This window comes from Grampus griseus (genome assembly GCF_964374135.1).
Source record: "Grampus griseus genome assembly, chromosome: 17".
Taxonomy (NCBI): Eukaryota; Metazoa; Chordata; class Mammalia; order Artiodactyla; family Delphinidae; genus Grampus; species Grampus griseus.
Window position 1 is genome coordinate 41,597,811 of NC_139011.1, and position 21,939 is coordinate 41,619,749.

Here is a 21,939-nt window from a genome sequence, read left to right on the forward strand (position 1 = left end):
ATCAATAGAAGACACACACATACATACAAACCAGACAAAGGGAGTAAAAAGAAATCAAAGGTCTCTGCTAACATGTTAGTACATTTCCTTCCAGTCCTTTTTTGTTTTGTTTTTAATGCATAGGACCTTGACTTTTATACTGGTCATTTACTAGGGAGTTGGGAATGTAAATTTCCCCAAACTCTAAGAACTCGTTGAATGATGACAAGTTAAGGGAAAACTATTTCCTAGAAACTTTCTAGATTCATGTTCTTTCTCAAATCTGTTCTTCCTTTTGGAGATCTTATCTCACTTGGCCTGAGAATCATCTTTGATTTCTTCTCTCTCACCTTCTCTATCTAATCAAACCTAAACTTTTGATTATTTTGACCTCCCAAATATCATTTGGGTCCTGATTGTTTCTGGCACCTCACTGTAGCAGCTCTAGTAACTGGTGTCATAAAATTATATTTTATCTGGACTATTGCAGTGGTTTCTAACTTGTGTATCTGCTTCTGATACTTGTCAGATTCATTCTCCTTATCACCACCAGCTTGATTTTTCTGAAAACAATTCTGAACATGGCATTTCCTTACTTAAATTTATTACAATTCTCAGAACTTAGAGCAGTGTTTCCTAATCTGTGATATGCACTTTACTGGGTTGTGTATGGGATCATTTTAGGTATACATGGACAAACTTTATTTTTAACTTTTAATAGTAGCATATTGAGTTAATGAATAATTAGAAAGAAATAGCACATTAAACTTTTTGTTTCACAGATAAATTATGCTTAGAAAGAGTTTTCAAATAAATCTAAGTAAAAAAGTGAGTTGGTTTAGAGAAAAATAATAAATAATAACATATAGTATCACATGTATGGCAAAAAATTGTAATGGTAGTCATGAAAGACTGATGTTTGGGAGATGCTGACCTACAGGATACAGTCTGAGCTTTCAAGGATAAGTATCCTCATCTTCTGTCTTCTTCCTATTTTGCCAGCTTCCTAGCTTTTATTTTCTTGCTTGGAATTCAGTTCAAGCTCCAACTGTACTGATCTACCTGATTAATGTAGTGAATTCCTATTTACCTTTAAAACTCTGCTCAAGTTTCATCTTCTTCAAGAGAAGTCTTCCTGTTCTCTTCCCTATACCATGATGGTGGATGATGGATGGTGGATCACTATTTTCTCTCTGCCACTCACTATGTCTCAGTTAGCTGGCATCTTGCAGTGGCAAATTGTTGATCTAAAATAATAATAGTGGCTATGATGCATGTTTGTAATTTTTTCTCTACACTTTGAAATGGATAACATATGTAAAATTGTGTGGTTTTTTTTTTTTTTTTTTTTTTTGGCTGCGTCGGGTCTTAGTTGAGGCCTGCGGGATCTTTCATTGCAACGTGCGGGCTCTTCGTTGCAGTGCGCAGGCTTCTCTCTAGTTGTGGTGTGCAGGTTCCAGAGCTTGTGGGCTCAGTAGTTACGGCGCACAGGCTTAGTTGCCCCGTGGCATGTGGAATCTTACTTCCCCGACCAGGGATCGAACCCGCGTCCCCTGCATTGGAAGGCACATTCTTAACCACAGGACCACCAGGGAAGTCCCCTATAAAATTGTTTTTGGTTATTATTTCTACTAGTAAGAAATACAATAGATTAACAAACTACACTTATATTTTTGGTAATATCCTTAATTCCTTTGGATTTTGTAACTTTAAAAATGTATATCTAATACCTTCAAAGAGCTTTAAAAACTATGAATGTTATAAAATGCCACTTACTTATATTATTATATTCCTTATAATATTTAATTTTAAATTACATTAACCAAGTAGGTTTGTTGGATGAGAGTTTTACTAAATTACATGTATTAGATCAAATAGTTAGTGTTTATTTTTTCTCACAGCTCAAGGAGCTGTTTTGGTTGAGGACTTCATTTACTGCCAGAGAATCATAAATACAGACCAATAGATCTTTCTGGTTTACATTTCAATGTATTTTAAACTGTTTTGATATCTAATACTGAAACTGATAAAAACTGCTCAACTGTTGGTGATGAGAAGCATGGTTATAGTTAAATTATTCAAAGGTAGATATAAAATTGGGATTCATTTCTAATCTCTAAATATAGATACATGATAGTAACAGATGATTTAGATTCAACTCTAATTTCAAGTTGTTTTAGTAATTTAGTTCACAAATATGTAATGAATATAATTAGCAAAGATGCAAAAGAGAGATATGTCATAAATCAGCTGATTGAAGAGCTAGAAAAAGTGTTTAGTGGGGGCTAGGATCATCCTACGTACAAAATATCAGCTTCTGGTTCTTGACTAATAGGTGATGATATTAGGGACATAAAATATTTTCCTTTTGTAATTGAAGGAAGCATAATTGTTTCTAACAGGGTGAATGGCAGATGTGGAGCTATTCTTGCTGATGAAATGGGTTTAGGGAAAACATTGCAATGTATTTCGCTCATCTGGACTCTACAGTGTCAGGGACCCTACGGTGGCAAGCCAGTAATAAAGGAGACACTTATTGTCTCACCTGGAAGCTTGGTGAATAATTGGAGGAAAGAATTTCAAAAATGGCTAGGAATTGAAAGGATCAAGATATTTACTGTTGATCAGGTAAGAGACTTTTAAAAGTTTAGCCCTGGTCATTTACTAAATCTCTAGATTTTCAAATCAATACTGCAGTTTTCACTGTCTACGTAGCAGTTTTTCAAGTGTAAGTAGCTCTGACCCTTTGCAGATAAATGGAATCTTGTCCTACAATTTGGTCATGAGTTAACATATTCTAATACCTAGTTAATGGTTGTCAGGAATACACTGCTTAAATTTGATTTCACACAGTTTTTGCCCATGATTTGTTAAATATTATCTTTTTTTTCTTAGGACCACAAAGTAGAAGAATTCACCAAATCTCCATTTTATTCTGTTCTTATCATCAGTTATGAAATGTTACTTCGTTCCCTGGATCAAATTAAGAATATAAAATTTGATCTTCTAATTTGTGATGAAGGGCATCGTTTGAAGAACAGTACCATTAAGACAGCTACAGCCCTCATTAGCCTCGCCTGTGAGAAAAGGATAATTCTAACTGGTCCGTATTTACTTTTGGGGAGATATGATGGTATTTTTGCCTAGTGAATATGCAAAACTTGTAATATGATGTTTGGCATCCAAAGAATTGATGGTATTGAGTGGAATTCATACTAATAAACCTATGTTAGTTGAGTCTTGGTAGGATTCTGAATTATTTAAATCCTATGTAATGTTCTGCAATCCAGATTTTGGATTCTTTGAGGAATAAACACAATGGTATCATGGTAAAGAAGGTAGGAGATGGGACTAGACTGCTTGTGCTTGGTTTCCAAGTCTGATATTTACAGCTGTGCAACTTCGGGCAAGTTATACTTCTCTGTACCTCAGTTTCCTTATGTGTGAAATAGGGATAGTAAGACCGTCTACTTCATAGAGTTGTTGTGAGGGTCAAATGAGTTAATCCATGTAAAGGTCTTGGAAGACTACCCTATACATGGTAAGTGTTTAATATAAATATCCTCTATTTTTATATGTTTGTGCTATATGCATATGGTTTTTTGCTGGCCAAAGCTTCTGGCCCAGACTGTCTGGAAGGATGAGATAGACTGTGTGTAAATACAAGAATCTGTTTCTACCGAATCCTTTTTAGCTTAAGGCCTAGACTAGAATTAGGCCTGAATAACTCAGTGTAGCTTTTCTCCCACACCTCACTTTGGTCTTATGTGGTAGCAGAGGAAATTAGAGGGTTACATTCATTACTAAGGTTTGCAACATTTCCATTTTCTACTTAAGGCTCTATTTCCCTATCATCTTTAATCCTTTTGGAAGGGATGGGCAGGGCATGATTATCCTTATTACATCACATCTCATGGTGTCCTTCATGTGTCCTATATGCATGTCAGAGCTCTCCTCTGAAGTTTAAGTGAGGAGGGAGAAAGGGTGTGACCAACAGCTTATTCCTCCATTCCATATCTTTAGGGTAGAAGTATGCCCTGGAGCAACAGAGAAAACTCCCCCTGTTGTGCTCTCATTGAGTTGGGGTGTGGAGGGTACCCATCTTTAAGTAATTTATGATCATTTGACTTCCAGTTCGTGAAGAAGGATTGTATTAACCATTACCAAATGTGATTTTTAAAACTATATGTGCTTTTTAGAAATGATTTTGGGAACTGTTAAATGACCTTTACATTCTTCACATTTAGTCACTTAAAGATAATAAAGATAAAAAGGACAGGGATCAAATCTTACAGTTATATCTGCCCCCCAAATTTAGTAGATGTTCAACGAATGTTTGTCGGTAATACTGGTGATATGGAAACCAGAGAATAGAAAAACGGACTTTGAACATTTAGTAGAGGCTGTTTTTAAAGGAAAAAATGAGTTGGGGAAATGGAAAACTTAATCTAGGTAATTTCTGTATCTTTGGCTATTTGAGAAACTAAGTGGATTCCTTATACTTCTTGACTAGCTTTTGATTTTGAGATCCTTGGGGTCAGAAAAGCAATGGAAAAAAAGATTTAGCTGAATTTAGTTACACTGTGTTGGAAGAAAAAAGCAGAGACTGTTTCTTTTTACTGCTCAATGTGGGGTCAATATTGCTTATGGAGTTAACAGCTATGGAGTTAAAAAGATTGGCATTCGAAGGGGAAAGAAAAATAAAATGGGAGAGTGAGAAACTAAGATTACTTTTAGGTAATAATAATAGATAATAAAAAAATAATAGATTCTCCTCTATTTGAAAAACAGATAATGTCCTTTAGCAAAAACGGACAGTTTTACTAATATTCTCAATTATAAGCAAATACCAGTTCAAATAGCGTTACAAATTAAATTTAATATTTTCAGTAGAAAATGATTCTGGGACTTCATTTAGAAGGACTGTCCTGATGATGACCAGTGAGTTGCTTCCTTTGAGGAATTAGCATTGCCCCCTTTATTCGTACTTTGTCTTCTTTATCTTGTTTCTGTTTTCCAGTCCTTGTCTCTGTTGCTCCTGAGCTGTGAAGGTAGGTGAAAACTAGCACTAACTAACCTCTTACATTTAGAATTACTTACAGTTGGTTTTTATCTCCTTAGAATTGCCTGAATAAATTCTTCTTTTTTATAGTGGCAGCATATCTTACTCCCAATGTGATTTGTGTCTTATTAGGAAGTAACATTTATATATGAGTATGTACAGTGCTCATATATAATAGGTGCTCAGAAGCTATCTAAGAATCAAATGAAAGTAATTTTGATTTTGTTTCCTTCTGCTATCTAGCCTAGTGCTGTGAAGAACATTTAGTTAATATTTACTGGAAATTTTAATATTAAAATTAAATTAAAATTTAATAGAGGTGTATTAGACTTCTAGGGCTGCCGTAACAAAATACCACAGACTGGGTGGTAAATTTCTTCAATGACAGAAATGTATTTTCTCACAGTTCTGGAAGCTGGAAGTCCAGTGTCAAGATGTCAGCAGGTTTGGTTTCTCCTGAGGCCTCTCTCTTCGCCTTGCAGATGACCATCTGCTCGCTGGGTCCTCTCATGGCCTGTTCTCTGAGTGTGTGCATCCCTATGTCTTTCTCTCTTCTTGAAAGGATACGTATTGGATTAGGGCTCCACCCTTATGAGCTTTTTTAACCTTAATTACCTCCTAAAAGGCCCTGTTTCCAAATATATTCACATTGGGAATTAGGGCTTCAACATAAGAATTTTGAGGGGACACAGTTCAATCCACAATATCTTATTATGTTAGATATCCTTCATTAGATGTTAGATATCCTTTCTTTATATTATAAAAAAGAAAAATCTGAGATTTGAAAAAATTCTCATTAAAAAGTGAGAGTTAAAAATATATATCACACACAGACACAGACACACAGAGATACATACACATATTGCTATATTATAGCATGCTTAGAAACTAGAGAATGGAAATATCCTTCAATCTCAATTTCTTAATGAGCCATTAACAAACATTTTTGTCATGTTTCATTATTCTCTCACACATGCATGCACACATGCACACAGAGAACATACATACATATTCCTTTTTTATATATACATACAAAATCCGTCTTTTCATAGACACACATGCACAGCAAAATACACTTAATGTAAACATTTTCCTATGATAGTGCATAATTTTGAAATGTGGTGATGGATATCTACAAGCACATACTTTTCTGTATAGATTCCTAGAAGTGGAATTATAGGACCTGAAGGAAAGATACATGTATGAATATGTATAAAGAGCTCTTAGAGCTTTTTATGGAGATAATAGATGCGGATATAGCTGTAGGTTATTAGCAATGTTCCAGTACTTTGGTTGGGTGGTAGATTTATGTCTCCTTAAAAAGTAAACAGTAAAACAAAGAAAAAGCTTTTATTGCTGGGATAGAGGTAGGGAAAGAGAAGGAGTTCTCTCAGTTTCCCTAGAAGTTTCACTTCCATAGCCCTGAAAATAGTTTTAGTAAACATACAAACTTTACTTGAAAATCTTTAGTGTTTCCTTTTTTCTTGTCACAGGACTTTGCTGCTCGACTTTTATTAATGTTATATTATTTAGCTTCTTCTACAGGTTCTGCATAGTCTAGAATTAGAAAAGAATACTAAAAGCAGCGAACGGGGACTAAACTACTTCTAGACAACATTTGTGACAACTCAGAATGATACTATACTAGTGTATTGGCTATCTTGTAGGCCCTTCTTTTCTTTTCTTTTCTTTTTCTTCTTTACTCTTTTTCCTTATTATTTTCTGCCCTAAATCCTTTTCCTGATCCCCTTCTTATTGTCTGCCTTTCTTTTTTCCAGTTTTGCTTTTGCCTCTTTCCCTTGTGTATCAGTTGGCGTGATTTCAGGTGTAAGTAACAGATATGTGGATCAAATGTGCTTATTCTCCCACATAACTGCAGGTCTAGAGCTAGGGCATGTTCCAGGGGTGGGGTTACATCAGCTCAACAGTGTTGTTAAGGATTCTGATTCTTTTTGTTCTCTGCTGTGCCATGTTTGGTGTTGACTTCATATTCATGCTTGTAACAAGTGGCCAGAGCAGTTGCAGACATCACATCTAGATGTGGTGATATTTAAAGGAGAACAGGGGCTGGCTCTGCCTTTATCTCCATCTTTAAGAGTGAGGAGACTATCCCAGGCTCCTCCCGACTTCCTTTTATATCTCATTGGGCAGGATGGGTCACATGCTGTTGGTGGAAACTGTCGGTGCCCCATGAGCTCCCCTTTTCTGGGCTGTTGGACCCACCCCATAGCTGCTGGAACTGTTGATTAAACAACCCATGTCTCCTGCCTTTTCTGGAGAATTACCATTGGTTGAGTGAGAGGTCCTTCTCTCTCCTGCAGCTTGGTCAGTGATTGACTCGTATAGAGGAGCAAGTAAAATGCCAGCTCCTTTGCCTCAGGTTAATTTCAGGAGGACCTTTATAATGTAGTTTATGCTCTAAGACTCCCTGTAATTTTGCTCAAGCTAAATTGTTAGTTTCTTCCCCTGCATTTTCTGATTCCATTATTCCCTTTCTCTTGAGAATAATTTCTCCATTAATCATGTGTAGCCTAATCCTTATCTCAGGCTCTACTTCTGAGAACCCAGTCTAAGACAAACCTTTTCTTACATAAGTCGTTGGCGAAGGGGTAGAACTACCATGATTACCTTGGATTCATCATTTGGCTGGCTGGCTGGAAGCCAACCACAATGATCCTTGTACCTTTTGTTCCCTTCTTTGCTTCTTGTTTTTCCCATTCCCCCTATTTTTATTAATCATTGTCATGGATATTCTTTTAAAGGTTTAACAAAATGCATACCAACATAAATATATTTCCTCTAATTCTGTGATGTGTCTAAAAAAATTTAGAACTAACTAGGTGTATTAAAAAAAATTAGTAAGCATTGGTCCAACCTCGAGTCTATGCATTGACTTTCAAAGGAAGTGATCATGAAACTCCTTAACATTGTAAAAATTTGTGTTGTCTGTTATTGAAATAAGTGCATTTTTATTTACTTCTATTATTTATATTTTTGGACAACTTTTTGTAGTCTGTTATTTGAAACTCATCTGGAATTATGCTGTTTTACTATGCTGATATATATGTTCACTTGATATTATTATAATTATTGAAACATGCTAGTGTCTCTTTGAAAATTAGTTAGCCAAATATTATTGAGTATGTAGTATGTGCAGGGTATATCAATCTATTACAGTCTGTGTCAGTCTTTAGGATCAATGAAGATCCCAATTTTATCTGATAACTTTGTAAGGTATTAATAATAGGTACCATTCACTGTGTCTACTAAATATAAGGCACTTCACATCCATTGTCTTTACTTTTCATTGTAATACCACTGGGAAATTATTATCTTCCCACTTTTATAAGGAAAAACATCCCGAGTTTAACTTAAAAGAGCTTAAGTAACTTTGTTCAGAGTCACACAATTATAATAATAACAACTAACAGTTATGGAACGTTTATTGTGCTGCAGGCACAATAGTATATGAATTAACTCATTTGATCCTTACAACCCTAGGAACTGCTATTATTATCCTAATTTGACAGCAAATAAAATTGGGGTAAGTAACTTTCAGGGTAACTCAGAGAATAAGTGATGCAGGTAGGATTTGAACCCAAGCAGTCAGACTCTGGAGCCTATTCTCAGCCAAAGTGCTGTACTAAGTAGACTTCAGTTCACAGTTAAAACCAGAGTTAAAATTTTGTACGATTATTAATTTTTTAAAACTTGATTTAGCTGGTCTTTCTTAGTTTGAGACTTTGCTTGTATTTAGTGATCTTAGGGAAGAGAGTACAAATTTCTATAAAGACCTGATACTGTAAAACACAAACTTGACCTCTCATCCCTTTCTCTCTTTAGGTACTCCAGTTCAGAATGATCTCCAAGAATTTTTTGCATTAATTGATTTTGTAAATCCAGGAATATTAGGCTCTTTGCCGTCTTATAGAAAAATATATGAAGAACCCATTATTAAATCGAGACAACCTTCTGCTTCTGAGGTATAATTTACTTCAATAAGTAGGATAAAAATGAGCAGTTTGGGAAAATCATTCATAACTTGGGTATTATTTTAATTTAGGAAAAAGTAAATTAGTAGAGTGATTTTTAAAATTTTACCCACAATCGTTCAACTCCTTTTGCATATCTTACTTAAGAAAATGACCCTATCACATGAAAAAGATTCATAAATAGTCACTTCACAGAGAATTATAAATGACAGTAAAACACATAAAAACGTTCATCTTTACTGGTATTGAAAAAGGTAAACCAAATAACCATGAAGTAACTTTCGTACTTTTCTACTGATGTTTTAGTTGGTTAGATTTACATTGTAATAGCAAGTTTACCTAGGGGTACTATTCTCTACTGATTGGAATATAAATTGGTACGACTGGAGGATAGTTTGGCAATATGTATCAAAAGCCTTAAAATTGGGTATAAATATTTACTGAGCATTTTCCATGAACTAGGAACTATATAAAAAATAATGATTGGGCTTCCCTGGTGGCACAGTGGTTAAGAATCCACCTGCCAATGCAGGGGACATGGGTTCGAGTCCTGGTCCAGGAAGATCCCACATGCCGCAGAGCAACTAAGCCCGTGCACCACAACTACTGAGCCTGCGCTCTAGAGCCTGCGAGCCACAACTACTGAAGCCCATGCGCTTAGAGCCCGTGCTCTGCAACAAGAGAAGCCACTGCAGTGAGAAGCCTGCGCACCTTGCACACCACAATGAAGAGTAGCCCGCGCTCGCCGCAACTAGAGGAAGCCCGCGTGCAGCAATGAAAACCCAATGCAGCCAAAAATAAATAAAATTAAATTAAAGGAAAAATAATGATTTAAGCATATATTTAATAGAATGGGAAATGTTTATGATACATTATTTAAAAATAAAATCACATTCATTTATTTACCCAACACTTACATATTAAATACCTAAAGTGGGCCAAATGCTAAGTGCCAGACACCGGGGAATATGGTGATAAGCCAAACTGGTTGGTTGTTCCCATGAAGCTTTGTGGTTTGAGATACTGTTTTTGTTACAAATAAAAATAAAACATCTAATATATTTACATATTTATGCAAACAAAATGGTTTTGAAGATATACATAGAAAGTCTTGGCAGCATTGGCTGTTTCTGGTTGATGAAAGTTAGCTTTAATTTTCTTATTTTTGCATAACTATATTTTCTGACCTTTCTCCAGTGAACCAATTATTTTGTAATAAAAATTGAGAATAGTTTTAAAATATAAGGGAAATTTTCTGTGATTTATATAGAAACAAATATGTACATATGGGATTTATTTTAAGCTTCCCTGTGAAGTTCTATACACTTTAAAGAGTCTATGTAGAGAATTTATTTTTTTATTTATTTATATTTTTTGGCTGCGTTGGGTCTTCACTGCTGCGCCGGGCTTTCTCTAGTTGCGAGTGGGGGGCTACTCTTCATTGTGGTGTGCGGGCTTTTCATTGCGGTGGCTTCTCTTGTTGCAGAGCATGGGCTCTAGGTGCGCAGTCTCAGTAGTTGTGGCGCACAGGCTTAGTTGCTCCGTGGCATGTGGGATCTTACTGGACCAGGGATCGAACCCATGTCCCCTGCATTGAAAGGCAGATTCTTAACCACTGCACTACCAGGGAACTCCCCTATGTAGAGAATGTAAACATAAATTTCATTCATACTGTATTTTGACTTTAAAAATGTACTATTATTTTACGAACAATGTGTAATGATTTTGAAAGAGTCAGCAGTACCTTGTGCCAATAATTTCTTGTAAGCTTAGTTTTAGGATCAATTACTTGTCAAAATATTTTCTTCCAAGAATTTGCTCTATTAGTGCTTTGATAATGATTTTAAGACCATGTACTGTTACAGTCTTCTCATAAAAGCTTACTTTCAGACAATTCAGTTTGTGGATTATTGATTTCCAGTGGTTCTCAATGGTGGCAATAGCCAAACAAACAAGGATTCGGAGACTGTGGCTTCACTTAATTAAATGATTATGCTAAACATTTAAAGAGATGATTGATGATTTTTCTATTCTAAACTGTATTTCATTTCTTTTATTTAAAAAAAATCTGAAGGGAAGCAATTAGTAAATGGTTGATCATTATAAAATGTTTAATGTTCATTTAACTGCATGTTCTGGGTTGGCCAAAAGGTTCGTTTGATTTTTTTCTGTAAGATTTGGCTCTAGTAGCGCTTAGTTGTCTTTAACTTCATTCGAAACAATTTTGTTAGATCGTATTGTGACAGCTGTCATATCAGCATGCATTTAAAAAAAAACTTATCAGAATTGGTGATTTTTTGTGTAGGCATTTTAATATTGAAGATGAAAGAAACAAAGCAACATTTTTGGCATATTATGCTTTCTTATTTCAAGAAAGGTAAAAACACAACTGAAATGCAAAAAAAGATTTGTGCAGTGTATGGAGAAGGTGCTGTGACTGACTGAATGTGTCAAAAGTGGTTTGCGAAGTTTCGTGCTGGAGATTTCTCACTGGATGATGCTCCATGGTCGGGTAGACCAGTTGAAGTTGATAGCGATCAAATCAAGACATTAATTGAGAACAATTAATCAACATTAAACCACATGGGAGATAGCCAACATACTCAAAATATCCATATTAAGCATTGAAAATCATTTGCACCAGCTTGGTTTTGTTAATCACTTTGATGTTTGGGTTCCACATAAGTTAAGCAAAACAAACAAACAAACAAAAACCTTCTTGACTGTATTTTCACATGCAATTATCTACTTAAATGTAATGAAAACGTTCCAGTTTTAAAACAAATCGTCTCGGGCGATGAAAAGTGGATACTGTACAATAATGTGGAATGGCAGAGATCGTGGGGCAAGTGAAATGAACCACCACCAACCACACCAAAGGCCGGTCTTCATCCAAAGAAGGTGATGTGTGTATACGGTGGGATTGGGAGTCCTCTATTATGAGCTCCTTCCAGAAAACCAAACGATTAATTCCAACAGTACTGCTACCAATTAGACCAACCGAAAGCAGCACTTGACGAAAAGCATACGGAATTAGTCAACAGAAAACGCATAATCTTCCATCAGGATAATGCAAGAACATATGTTTTTTGATAACCAGGCAAAAACTGTTACAGCTTGGCTGGGAAGTTCTGATTCATCTGCTGTATTCACCAGACATTGCACCTTAGTATTTCCATTTATTTCAGTCTTTACAAAATTCTCTTAGTGGGAAAAAATTTCACTTCCCTAGAAGACTATAAAAGGCACCTGGAACAGTTCTTTGCTCAAAAAGACAGAAAGTTTTGGGAAGATGGAATTATGAAGTTGCCTGAAAAATGACAGAAGGTAGTGGAACAAAACAGTGAATATGTTGTTCAATAAGGATCTTGGTGAGAATGAAAAATTTGTCTTTTATTTTTACTTTAAAACCGAAGGAACTTTTTGGCCAGCCCAGTGGGGGTTTTTTTTTTTTTTTTTTTTTTTTTGTCTAAAACACTTTTAAGTCTGCTGTTTTTCCATAGGAAGAAAAGGAGTTAGGAGAGAGAAGAGCGGCTGAACTTACTTGCCTCACTGGGCTCTTTGTCCTTAGAAGAACCCAAGAAGTCATAAATAAATATCTCCCACCTAAGATAGAGAATGTAGTCTTTTGCCGACCAGGAGCCCTACAGATTGAACTTTATCGAAAACTGTTGAATTCTCAGGCTGTCAGATTCTGTCTTCAAGGATTGTTGGAAAATAGTTCTCATCTAATATGTATTGGAGCTCTTAGAAAACTGTGCAATCACCCCTGCCTTTTGTTCAGCTCAGTAAAGGTAAGTAGTGTATGAGCCTACGTCAGGAATATGAGCTGAAGGTTCTATGTCATGTGAACCTAAGAGGGCAGATTGGACTAATCCCTGGGGTTGCATTTGTGGGTTTTCCAAAAGCTGTGCAGCCTCTCCAGTGTGATTCTTCTTTAGAGTTTATCCAGCCTTCTACTTGTTCTTCAGAGCATGACCATATTCATAGAGCTGAACGAGGGATGAAATGGGCTTGAGGCTCTGCCTTCTAGAGTTTGTGCCCCCTGCCCTTTGGCGCCTCATCTAATGCTCGGTCCTGGTTTCCCTTCCTATTTTATATTAATACAGCCAGTCAGTTTGTTTGGAGCTAACAAATACAAAATTTACCATTAAGAAATAATTTATTTTTTCCTCATAAAAGTAATACATGATTGTTATATGAAATCTATAAAATTCAAAAAATCACAAAGAAGAAAATAAAGATCATCTACTGGTTACAATGTAAATTGGTACAACTGGGAGACAGTTTGGCAATATGTATCAAAAACCTTAAAATTTAATGTATCTTGTGACCTGGTAATACCACTTTGAATAATTTGTCATAAAGAGATAAAGCTCTCCAGCCACAGAAAACCACATTTGGTATTAATAATCTTAGTTAATACTTATTAAACACCATGTACCAAACACTAAGTACTTTTCTAGTATTTTTTTTTATTCTTCACAAAATTCTATGGAGTAAGTACTATTGTTACCATCCCCATTTTTGGGTGAGGAAACGGACTCAAAGATACCCATAAGTAGTCTTTTCTAGAGGAACTTAATTCTAATGATGCTATGCTTATTATTTAAAAATCTATTATTATTACTAAATAAATTGTGGACATTTCCCCAAATTAGATGCCTTCTACAAGTATGATTTTTAATGGCTACATAGTTGACCTGACCATTTGGATATTAATGAACATAAGGCAGTTTGGGGTATAGTGAGAGTTTTCTGTTTTGGTGTTGGAACTAGGTATCAGTCCCTACTCTACTACTTGTTTAATTACAGACAAGTTTAACCATGGCCAGGTTGTGTCTGTGAGCCTTAGTTTGTCTTAACTGAAACACAGAGACAATAATAACTTCCTGATAATGTTATTGTGGCTATCTGATGAATTTTTATTACAACTATACCTGAATATTACAACTCATAACTGAAGAGTATTGGGTTGCAGAGAGTCAGAGAAGAGATTGCCCTGTCTAGTTGATGTGAGGAATCTAACTGGTAAATCTCTGTGATGCACCGCCACGCATCAGGCTGTCTTAGCATAAAGATATTGTCTGTTAGTTGATTCTTAATTAGGATTATACATTACAGTCTTCAGGGAAGCTTTTAAGACTACATTTGTCCAGCCTAGACACATATGAGCCGATTCAGATTCTCTGAGAGTAGGACCCAGTCATGAAGATTTTAAAAAAGCTCTCCCAAGTGATTCTGATTATGTGTTCCTGGCTAAGAACTTGTGCATTAAGATCATTCATCTCCCTTGTATTTTGATTTAATGTTCACCAGACAACTTTCTGCTAATGATTTGCTTCCCCATGCACCTTTCATAGGACAGAATGCATAGACCAGTTGGTTTAAACAGGCAGGTCTCATTTATAGGTCAATAAATATATATTCTGATTTATTCAGTCTCTTAATTTGGTTAGTACGGCTCATTTCCCTAGAGCTTAAGCTTACGTAAGTTTCTGAACATGAAAAGCTGTAGATTAGACCCTGGGTCTGTGGTCCTTTGATAACCTCGCCAAGGTGTAGGCAGCCAGCAACCATCTCTCCTCTCATGTGTATCCCAGTTATGTAAATATCTTAGGGTTCCCAGTATTTTTAATCAAGTGACTTTACCCAAATATTGCTATGTTTTGGGAATAAGCCAGATTAAAATTAGTACTTTGTGCCTAGCATTTTATACTACTTGATTCACTGCCCTTAAGATGTTTCTAGTATTATTAAAGGATTACAACACACATTAAAACATTAGGGAATTATTTTAAAAAAGTATATAGTTAATTGAATAATTAAATAAATTCGAAGTTGAAATGTACTGTGTAACCATAAAGGTTAAAAGTCAATGCCCCCCAAAAGGGGGCATGTGAGTAATCAGGTGGAATTTGCATTGGGCCCTCAAGTATTTATAGGATTGGGATAATTGGGCAAAAAAAAGATGGCGTATTCTAGGCAGGGGTAGTAGGTTGAACAAAGTTTCAAGAACAATGATAAATCTGGTAAATGTGGGAGAGAGTGAGGAGAACTGCCAATCCCAGAAATTTTATCTGAAAAAGTGATGCAGTCATTAACAAATGTAATCTCCAGTGTGTGTTCACATGTCAGCTAGGCAGTTTGAGGGGGAATTTCAGAGGTGGTGATAATCTCTTTGGAATAAAATTATATAAAAACTATTGGTAAAATAAACAAAATATTATAAATAACAATAGATTTCTCTGTTAACTTCTTGGCAGAATTGTTCCTTCTTGTAGAAGAAATTGATAAGATCGAGTGGACTGTTGTGCTTGATTTTGAGTATCACCTGGGAGGTGCTGTGTGAGCCTGCAAACTGGGAGAGAAAAGTAATAGCAGGGAGGGAAGGGGGGAAGAAGAGAGAAAAAGGTAGCAATGATGAGGTCTCAGGGTTTTGGAGAGGATAGATTTCCTAGAACTGTTTGCCCTCTATTTTCCTCCTGTTTATTTCTCTGCTACCCACCTCCCCATCAATCACACATCGGCAATGATACTGCGCTTGTGGGGTTCAGGGAACAGGCATTTGGAGACAGCATTAGAACTGCTCTGTAATCAAAAATGACCAAATTGTGACCTATGAAGATTAACATAGCAATTAGATTGGGCTTTTCAGGTAGCTATTAATCTTCAGTTTTTTCCCCATAATTTTAGCATTTTTTCCCTTCCGATTAAAAAAACATGAACCAGTGTTGACAGTCATCCTTTTGAACAGGAAAAAGAATGCAGCTCAACTTGGGATGAGAATGAAGAAAGGAATCTATATGAAGGCTTGATAAATGTGTTTCCCGCTGATTACAACCCACTCATGTTTGCTGAGGAAGAGTCAGGAAAACTACAGGTGCTGTCAAAGCTCTTAGCTGTTATCCACGAACTTTGTCCTGATGAAAAGTAAGAAGTCAATTTAATAAACCACTTGTAAGTGCTTATGGAATTTCAGCTTAGACTCTGTCCTTATTCCCTCCCCTCACTGCCTCTTTTTGAAAAGAAGAAAACATTAAAAATAAGTTGTTTTCTTCTTTGGGGGCATGGTTAGCTCCCAGTCTTTTGTAAACTTATCATTAACAATGTGTCTGTAAGCTTTTATTTAAGAAAAACTAAATGTAAATACATATATTTAAAAAACCCTAGAGATGTCTTTTGATATTATAACACCTAACTCGTTTCTTTATCACTTTCAGAATCCTTTGTTCTTTTTCTGTCCTGAAACGTTGATACTCCTGAGGGCTTTGTCTTCAGCCTCCTTCTCACTCTAAACACCCTTCCTGGTTTAGCTCTACTCGTAGTTTCAGCTATCATCCACATGGTGTTGATTCAAAATCTGTATCTCTAGTCCAAGCCTCTCTTCTAGTTTCCACATCCTTCTTTCTATTTAATGGACATCTAAATCTGTCTGGACCTCAACTTCTCGTGTACTAAACCAGCTTTATCATTTTGCCATTGCAAGACTGATCCTTTTTCATTATTCCTTGGCTTGATGAATGGTACCATAATGCAAGCAAAAAACACTCGTCATTCTAGACTGACTTTTCTCCTTCACTTTCCCAGTGTCATCAGTCACTACATTCTATTCTATTGATTTTATTTCTTAATTTCAGGAATCCATTTCCTTTCAGGTACCAAGATTTTTTTTTTAGTAACTATTTTAAATTTTATTTAAAAAATTTAATTTTAAAATTTTTTAAAATTTATCTTTTATTGACGTAGAGTTGAATTATAATGTTGTGTTAATTACTGCTGTACAGCACCAAGATACTTGTTTTGATTCTTGTAATTACTGATTGGCTTGTGGTGGTCTCTTATAAATTATGTCCCTCTTTCAATCCCATTGCATATCAATATTGCCCTAAATTATATTAAATACAAATGTGAACATGTTACTCCTTTTCCTAAAAATCATTCAAAGATTCCTAGTTGCCTTCCAGAAATTTCTAAACTATAGCACATTGAGCAAGACTCTTCATGACCTGGGTGGTGCCTCCTTTTCCAGCCTCAAACCTCTTGACTCCTTCACACTTATCATGTGGTCCAATCATACCAGACTATTTGCAAAACCGGCAATTTGCTCTACTTCTCTCCTCTGTTCTTACCTGTTTCAGGTTCCTATGCCTGGTGTACCTCCACTTCTCATTCTTCTGACCAACTTTCTCTTCTTTAAGACTCAGCTCGGATGCTTTCTCCTCTTAGAAGCCACTGGCCTCATAGTGAGTTAGATGCCCCTCTTCTGTACTCCCTTAGCATCCTGTACCTCCCTCTAATGGAGCTCTTCTCACGTTATATTGTAATCATTAGTTCTCTTCTGTGTCAGCACCTATAGTGCAGGGACTATGTCTTAATTATTCTTGTAGGAGGTATTCAAACTGTTTTCGAATTAAGGCAAAAATACAGAGAAAAGATTGCAAAATAATAATTATATTTAATTGTCAAGGAATCTACTTAACCTCTTTGGAGCATTAATAGTATCATTTGACTTGTGAAAATTTTTAGATTTATTTTTCATAATAATGAAGTGACTAAAATAAGGAAACTTTCTATGAACTCTTTAATACAGTTTGATTAAAATGTTTTATTAGATAATATTTTATATATACAAGAGTGTGTAATGTATGTATATATATATATATATATATATATGCAGATTGTGACCCAGTTTGAACTTAGAGTGTAAACTTTTAGTTAGACTTTTATTTGCATCTTGTCTTCACTGGATTCTGTTTTTCCTTTTTTTCTGAACATGGGATAGGTGGTTATTGTTGGACAAGGAATATGAGTGAACAGAATTTTAGAGGAAATGGGAAGAGATCAAGTGTGACTGTAGGTGTGAGAATTTATCCTTGAAGATGTTCTAGAGGAAAGTTCCCCTCTTGTTGTGGGAAGGAAGGAACGAGGAAGAAAAATATAATTTGGGGGTAGGGGTTGGGTTGGAGTCATTTTGACTGCTTGTGTATCCTAAGAAAACTGAATCCTGCCTTGTCCGACGAAAGAAGAAATAGCACTTTCATCAGTGGCACAGACTGTTCTGGTGCTTCACATTATCTGAAGAGATGGACCTTTCTTTTTAAATTGTGGTAAAATACACATAACATGAATTTACTATCTTAATTATTTCTAAGTGTATTGTTCATTAGTGTTAGGTATACTCACACAGTTGTGCAACCAATCTCCAGTACTCTTTTCATCTTGCAAAACTGAGCTATACCCATTAAACAACAACTCCCCATTCCTGCTTTTTCCCAGCCCCTGGCAACCACCCGTCTACTTTCTGTCTCCACGAATCTGACTACTGTAGGCACCTTATATAAGTGAAATCATACGATGTTTTGTCTTTTTATGACCAGCTTATTCTACTTAGCATAGTGTCCTCAAAGTTCATCGATGTTGTAGCATGTCAGAATTTCTTTCCTTTTTAAGACTGAGTAGTGTTCCACTGCATATATATAACATTTTGTTTACCCATTCGTCTGTTGATGGATAGTTGGGTTGCTTCTGCCTTTTGACTATTATGAATAATGTTGCTGTGAACATGGGTGTACCAACACCTTTTTGAGACCCTGTTTTCAGTTCCTTTGAAAATATGTCCAGAAGTAGGATTGTTGGATCATATGATAATTCTCTCTTTAATTTTTTGTGGAACCTCCATAATCTTTTTCGTAGCGGCCGCACCATTTTACATTCTCACTAACAGTGGACAAAGGTTCCAACTTCTCAACAACCTCTCCAGCTTTGCTATTTTCTGGTCTGTTTTGTTTTGTTTTTGACAGTAGCCATTCTAACGGGTATGAGATGATATCTCATTGTGGTTTTGATTTGCATTTCCCTAGTAATTAGTAATGTTGGGCATCTTTTGATGTACTTGTTGACTATTTGTATATTTTCTTGCAAAGACGTCTGTTCAAGTCCTTTGCCCATTTTTTTAAATTGGGTTGTTTTTTTTGTTGTTGTTGTTATTGAATTGTAGCCCCCTCCCCCTTTTTTTTAATGGCCAATTGGGTATAGAGGCCAGGTTTTCCACATCTGAGCTGCCTATGCACAAACATCTCCTAAACCTTTAAAATACGTAGCTAGAAGTTGCTCACAGTGTTTGACTTCAGGGATAGTATTACTGTCTACACCTGATCTACTGTGTTATTGTTAACTAGAACTGGATGGTTCTATTTTCGGTCTACAGGCAGAACTTTTATGGAATTTTTTAAAAGAATACTTCAAAATTTAAAAAGTTCCTCTTCCCTCCTGGTTGTTGCATTCACGCACTAGGCTTCATGGCTTGGAGAGTAGAGTTCATGCCGAATTCCACACCCCGTGCATCTCTTGGTTGGACACTCTTGTGCTGGGTGCAGCTTGCACTGTACCTGACATGGCAGCCTTGCCTACAGATTTCAACTGCTTTCAGGGACAGTATAGTGACCATAAAAATAATAGCCTTGTTTGAAAGTGGTATGTATGTGTGGCGGGGCTTTAGACCTCTGGAAGGGGATTGTCCAAGGCTCTTTACCAAGATAGTCACCTATCCCATCAATCTACATCTAGCCTTGTAAGAACTTGTTGGGGGAAAATATTCTGAAGCCAGATTTCCTCCAGTCCAGTAAAGTTGTATCAGCAAAACTATGTTTAGATAATGTTATTCATCCCTGTAATAGTATAGAAAAGGAAGGGAAAAATGACTGAATTATTAGTATAGGAATTTTGGCAGATTGCATAAATGGTCTTAAGTTCTCCCTCCCTATATCCATGTTCCTTTGCTGGGGTAACTTTGGGTGATCTACCATTCTGACTCTGAGCTCAGCCACGTGATCTGAATTGGTCCATGAGGTGCTGGCACACATGGCACAAGAAGAGGCTTGAGAAGATCTTGTGCACTGGGGCTTGTCCTCCTTTGTGCTTCCTGGAAACTTTTTGTCACCATGTGAATAAGCCTGGGCTAGCCTGCTAGAGGGTAAGAGACCTGAGAAACTCAGATGAGGCTTCCCAGCCGAGGCCCCTCACCAGTCAGCCAGTTCCCAGTCTACTTGGCAGCTGACTGCAGATGCTTGAGTCAGCACAGCCACGACCAGCAGAGGAACCTCTTAGCTGAGCCCAGCCCAAATTGCCAACCTACGGAATTGTGAGCTAAATATAAAATACATGGTTGTTGTTTTAAGCCACTGAGTTTTGGTTTGGTTTGTTATGTAGCCAAAGGTAACTGATACAGGAATACAAATATACATGATCTTTACCTTGTTAGCATAGATAATTAAGATAATTCTAACTGTTAAACATTTGCTTTATTTTAAAAATTTCTAGTGCTAATAATTATCTCACTAGTTATAAAACTTGTAGGAAATATTCTTGATCTGTTTTTTATTTTTTGCTTAATTCATCAAACTTTAGCTATTAGATAAATTCTGGTTTTACTTTTTACCATATTTTATTGTTTAAAATTTTTATTTTATCAAAATGTTAAAAGGGCTTATCATTAAAAAAGACAGGAGTTCATAGTTCCATCTCTCCCCCTTTGCATCCTGTTTCTCAGAGTCAATCACCAGCTCCCATAGTATGTTGCCAGACCGTGTACTTATATGGCTATCTCTTGTCTTTTCCATATTTTCTTCATGAAAAACTCTAGCAATTTTTCTTCATTCTTTATACATTGAGTTATAATCTTTTTTTTAATATGACAATGCTTTTTGATAGTTTCCCATGGCTTTTATTTTATTTTATTTATTTAGTTTTTGGTGGCACGCAGAACTTCCCTGACCAGGGATTGAACCCTTGCCCCCTGCAGGGGAAGCGCAGAGTCTTAAACACTGGACTACTAGGGAAGTCCTGAGTTATAATCTTGATGTGCCTTAATATGGATCATGTTTTCATTTATTGAACTGAAAACTCTATAGTAAGTCGTTTTAATCTGAAGATCCCATGTCTGGGAAGCAGCCTCTTTCAGAAAACAATTTTCTTTTGTTTTATTTGGAATTTCTGTCAGTCATATATTGAACCTCATGGATTGATTCTATAATTCTTTTTTCTTTCCTCTCCTATTGGTCATCACTTTTCCTTTTTAATCTATTTCCGGGAAGATTCTCTTTCTTTCTTCTAAATCTCCTATTAAATTTTTATTTGGGCTGTCATTTTAAATTTCCAAGATAATTTTCTTATTCTTGATTGTTCTTTTTTATTGCCACCTCTTCTTGTGAATGCTATCTCTTATATGAGGGTATTAATTATTTCCTTAAAATTGTCTTCTGTTTCCTCCATTGCTCTGTTTTATTCATGTTTCTTTTTTTCTGTTTATTCGTTTTGGTTTCTATTTTTCGTGTTGGAGGCTGGCTTCAAGTAGCTGGTGGCCCTTGGTGTCCATTTATATTTAAGAGTAAGGCAGTAAAACACTAACTGAATGCTCTTTGTGCATGGGCAGGGCTTGTGGACTGCTGACCTGCGTTAGGTAACAGATAGCGAGCTGGCTTTTTTATTTGGGGATTCCCTATCTGTGGACCTTTTCTCTGGGGTCATTCAAATGAGTCATTCCAGAGGTGAATCTTCCAATAATATCTTTCTTGGGGTGTGGAATGCTTTGCTGCTGGTGTTCTGGGAGTTGGCAGAAAAGGGGGACTGGAATCTTACCATCCATTTTGCAGACCTTCATTTTGGTTTGTCACTATATCCCTGCCTTCTAGAGTTCCCTGGTCTAAGTTTCTTTGGTTTACTTTCTCCAGAGAATAAACATTCTAGTTGAGAAAGAAAAGTCAACTAGTTACATGGGATGAGGGCCTGAGTTCTACTTACCAGTGCTCTTGTAATAGCCCCAGTCTAAACTCCTTTCTTCTGAGCTGGCTTTACGAGAGTATATGGTGTTAATGAACTTGTACCTGTTTCTTATTGGAATCTCTC

At 36.2% G+C, this 21,939-nt stretch overlaps 1 protein-coding gene across 2 annotated transcripts in view; it reads left to right on the forward strand.

The window, feature by feature from the left end:
• The window catches only part of RAD54B (RAD54 homolog B), a gene marked incomplete at its 5' end in the record, with an annotated part of 87,880 nt that overhangs the window by 59,787 nt on the left and 6,154 nt on the right, over positions 1 to 21,939 (forward strand). For both annotated transcript variants that reach the window (XM_082675202.1, XM_082675201.1), the window contains 5 exons: positions 2,382 to 2,607; positions 2,875 to 3,082; positions 8,885 to 9,024; positions 12,537 to 12,827; positions 15,791 to 15,966. In XM_082675202.1, coding sequence (XP_082531328.1) covers positions 2,382 to 2,607; positions 2,875 to 3,082; positions 8,885 to 9,024; positions 12,537 to 12,827; positions 15,791 to 15,966 — 1,041 coding nt within the window. The remainder of the gene's footprint in view (positions 1 to 2,381; positions 2,608 to 2,874; positions 3,083 to 8,884; positions 9,025 to 12,536; positions 12,828 to 15,790; positions 15,967 to 21,939) is intronic.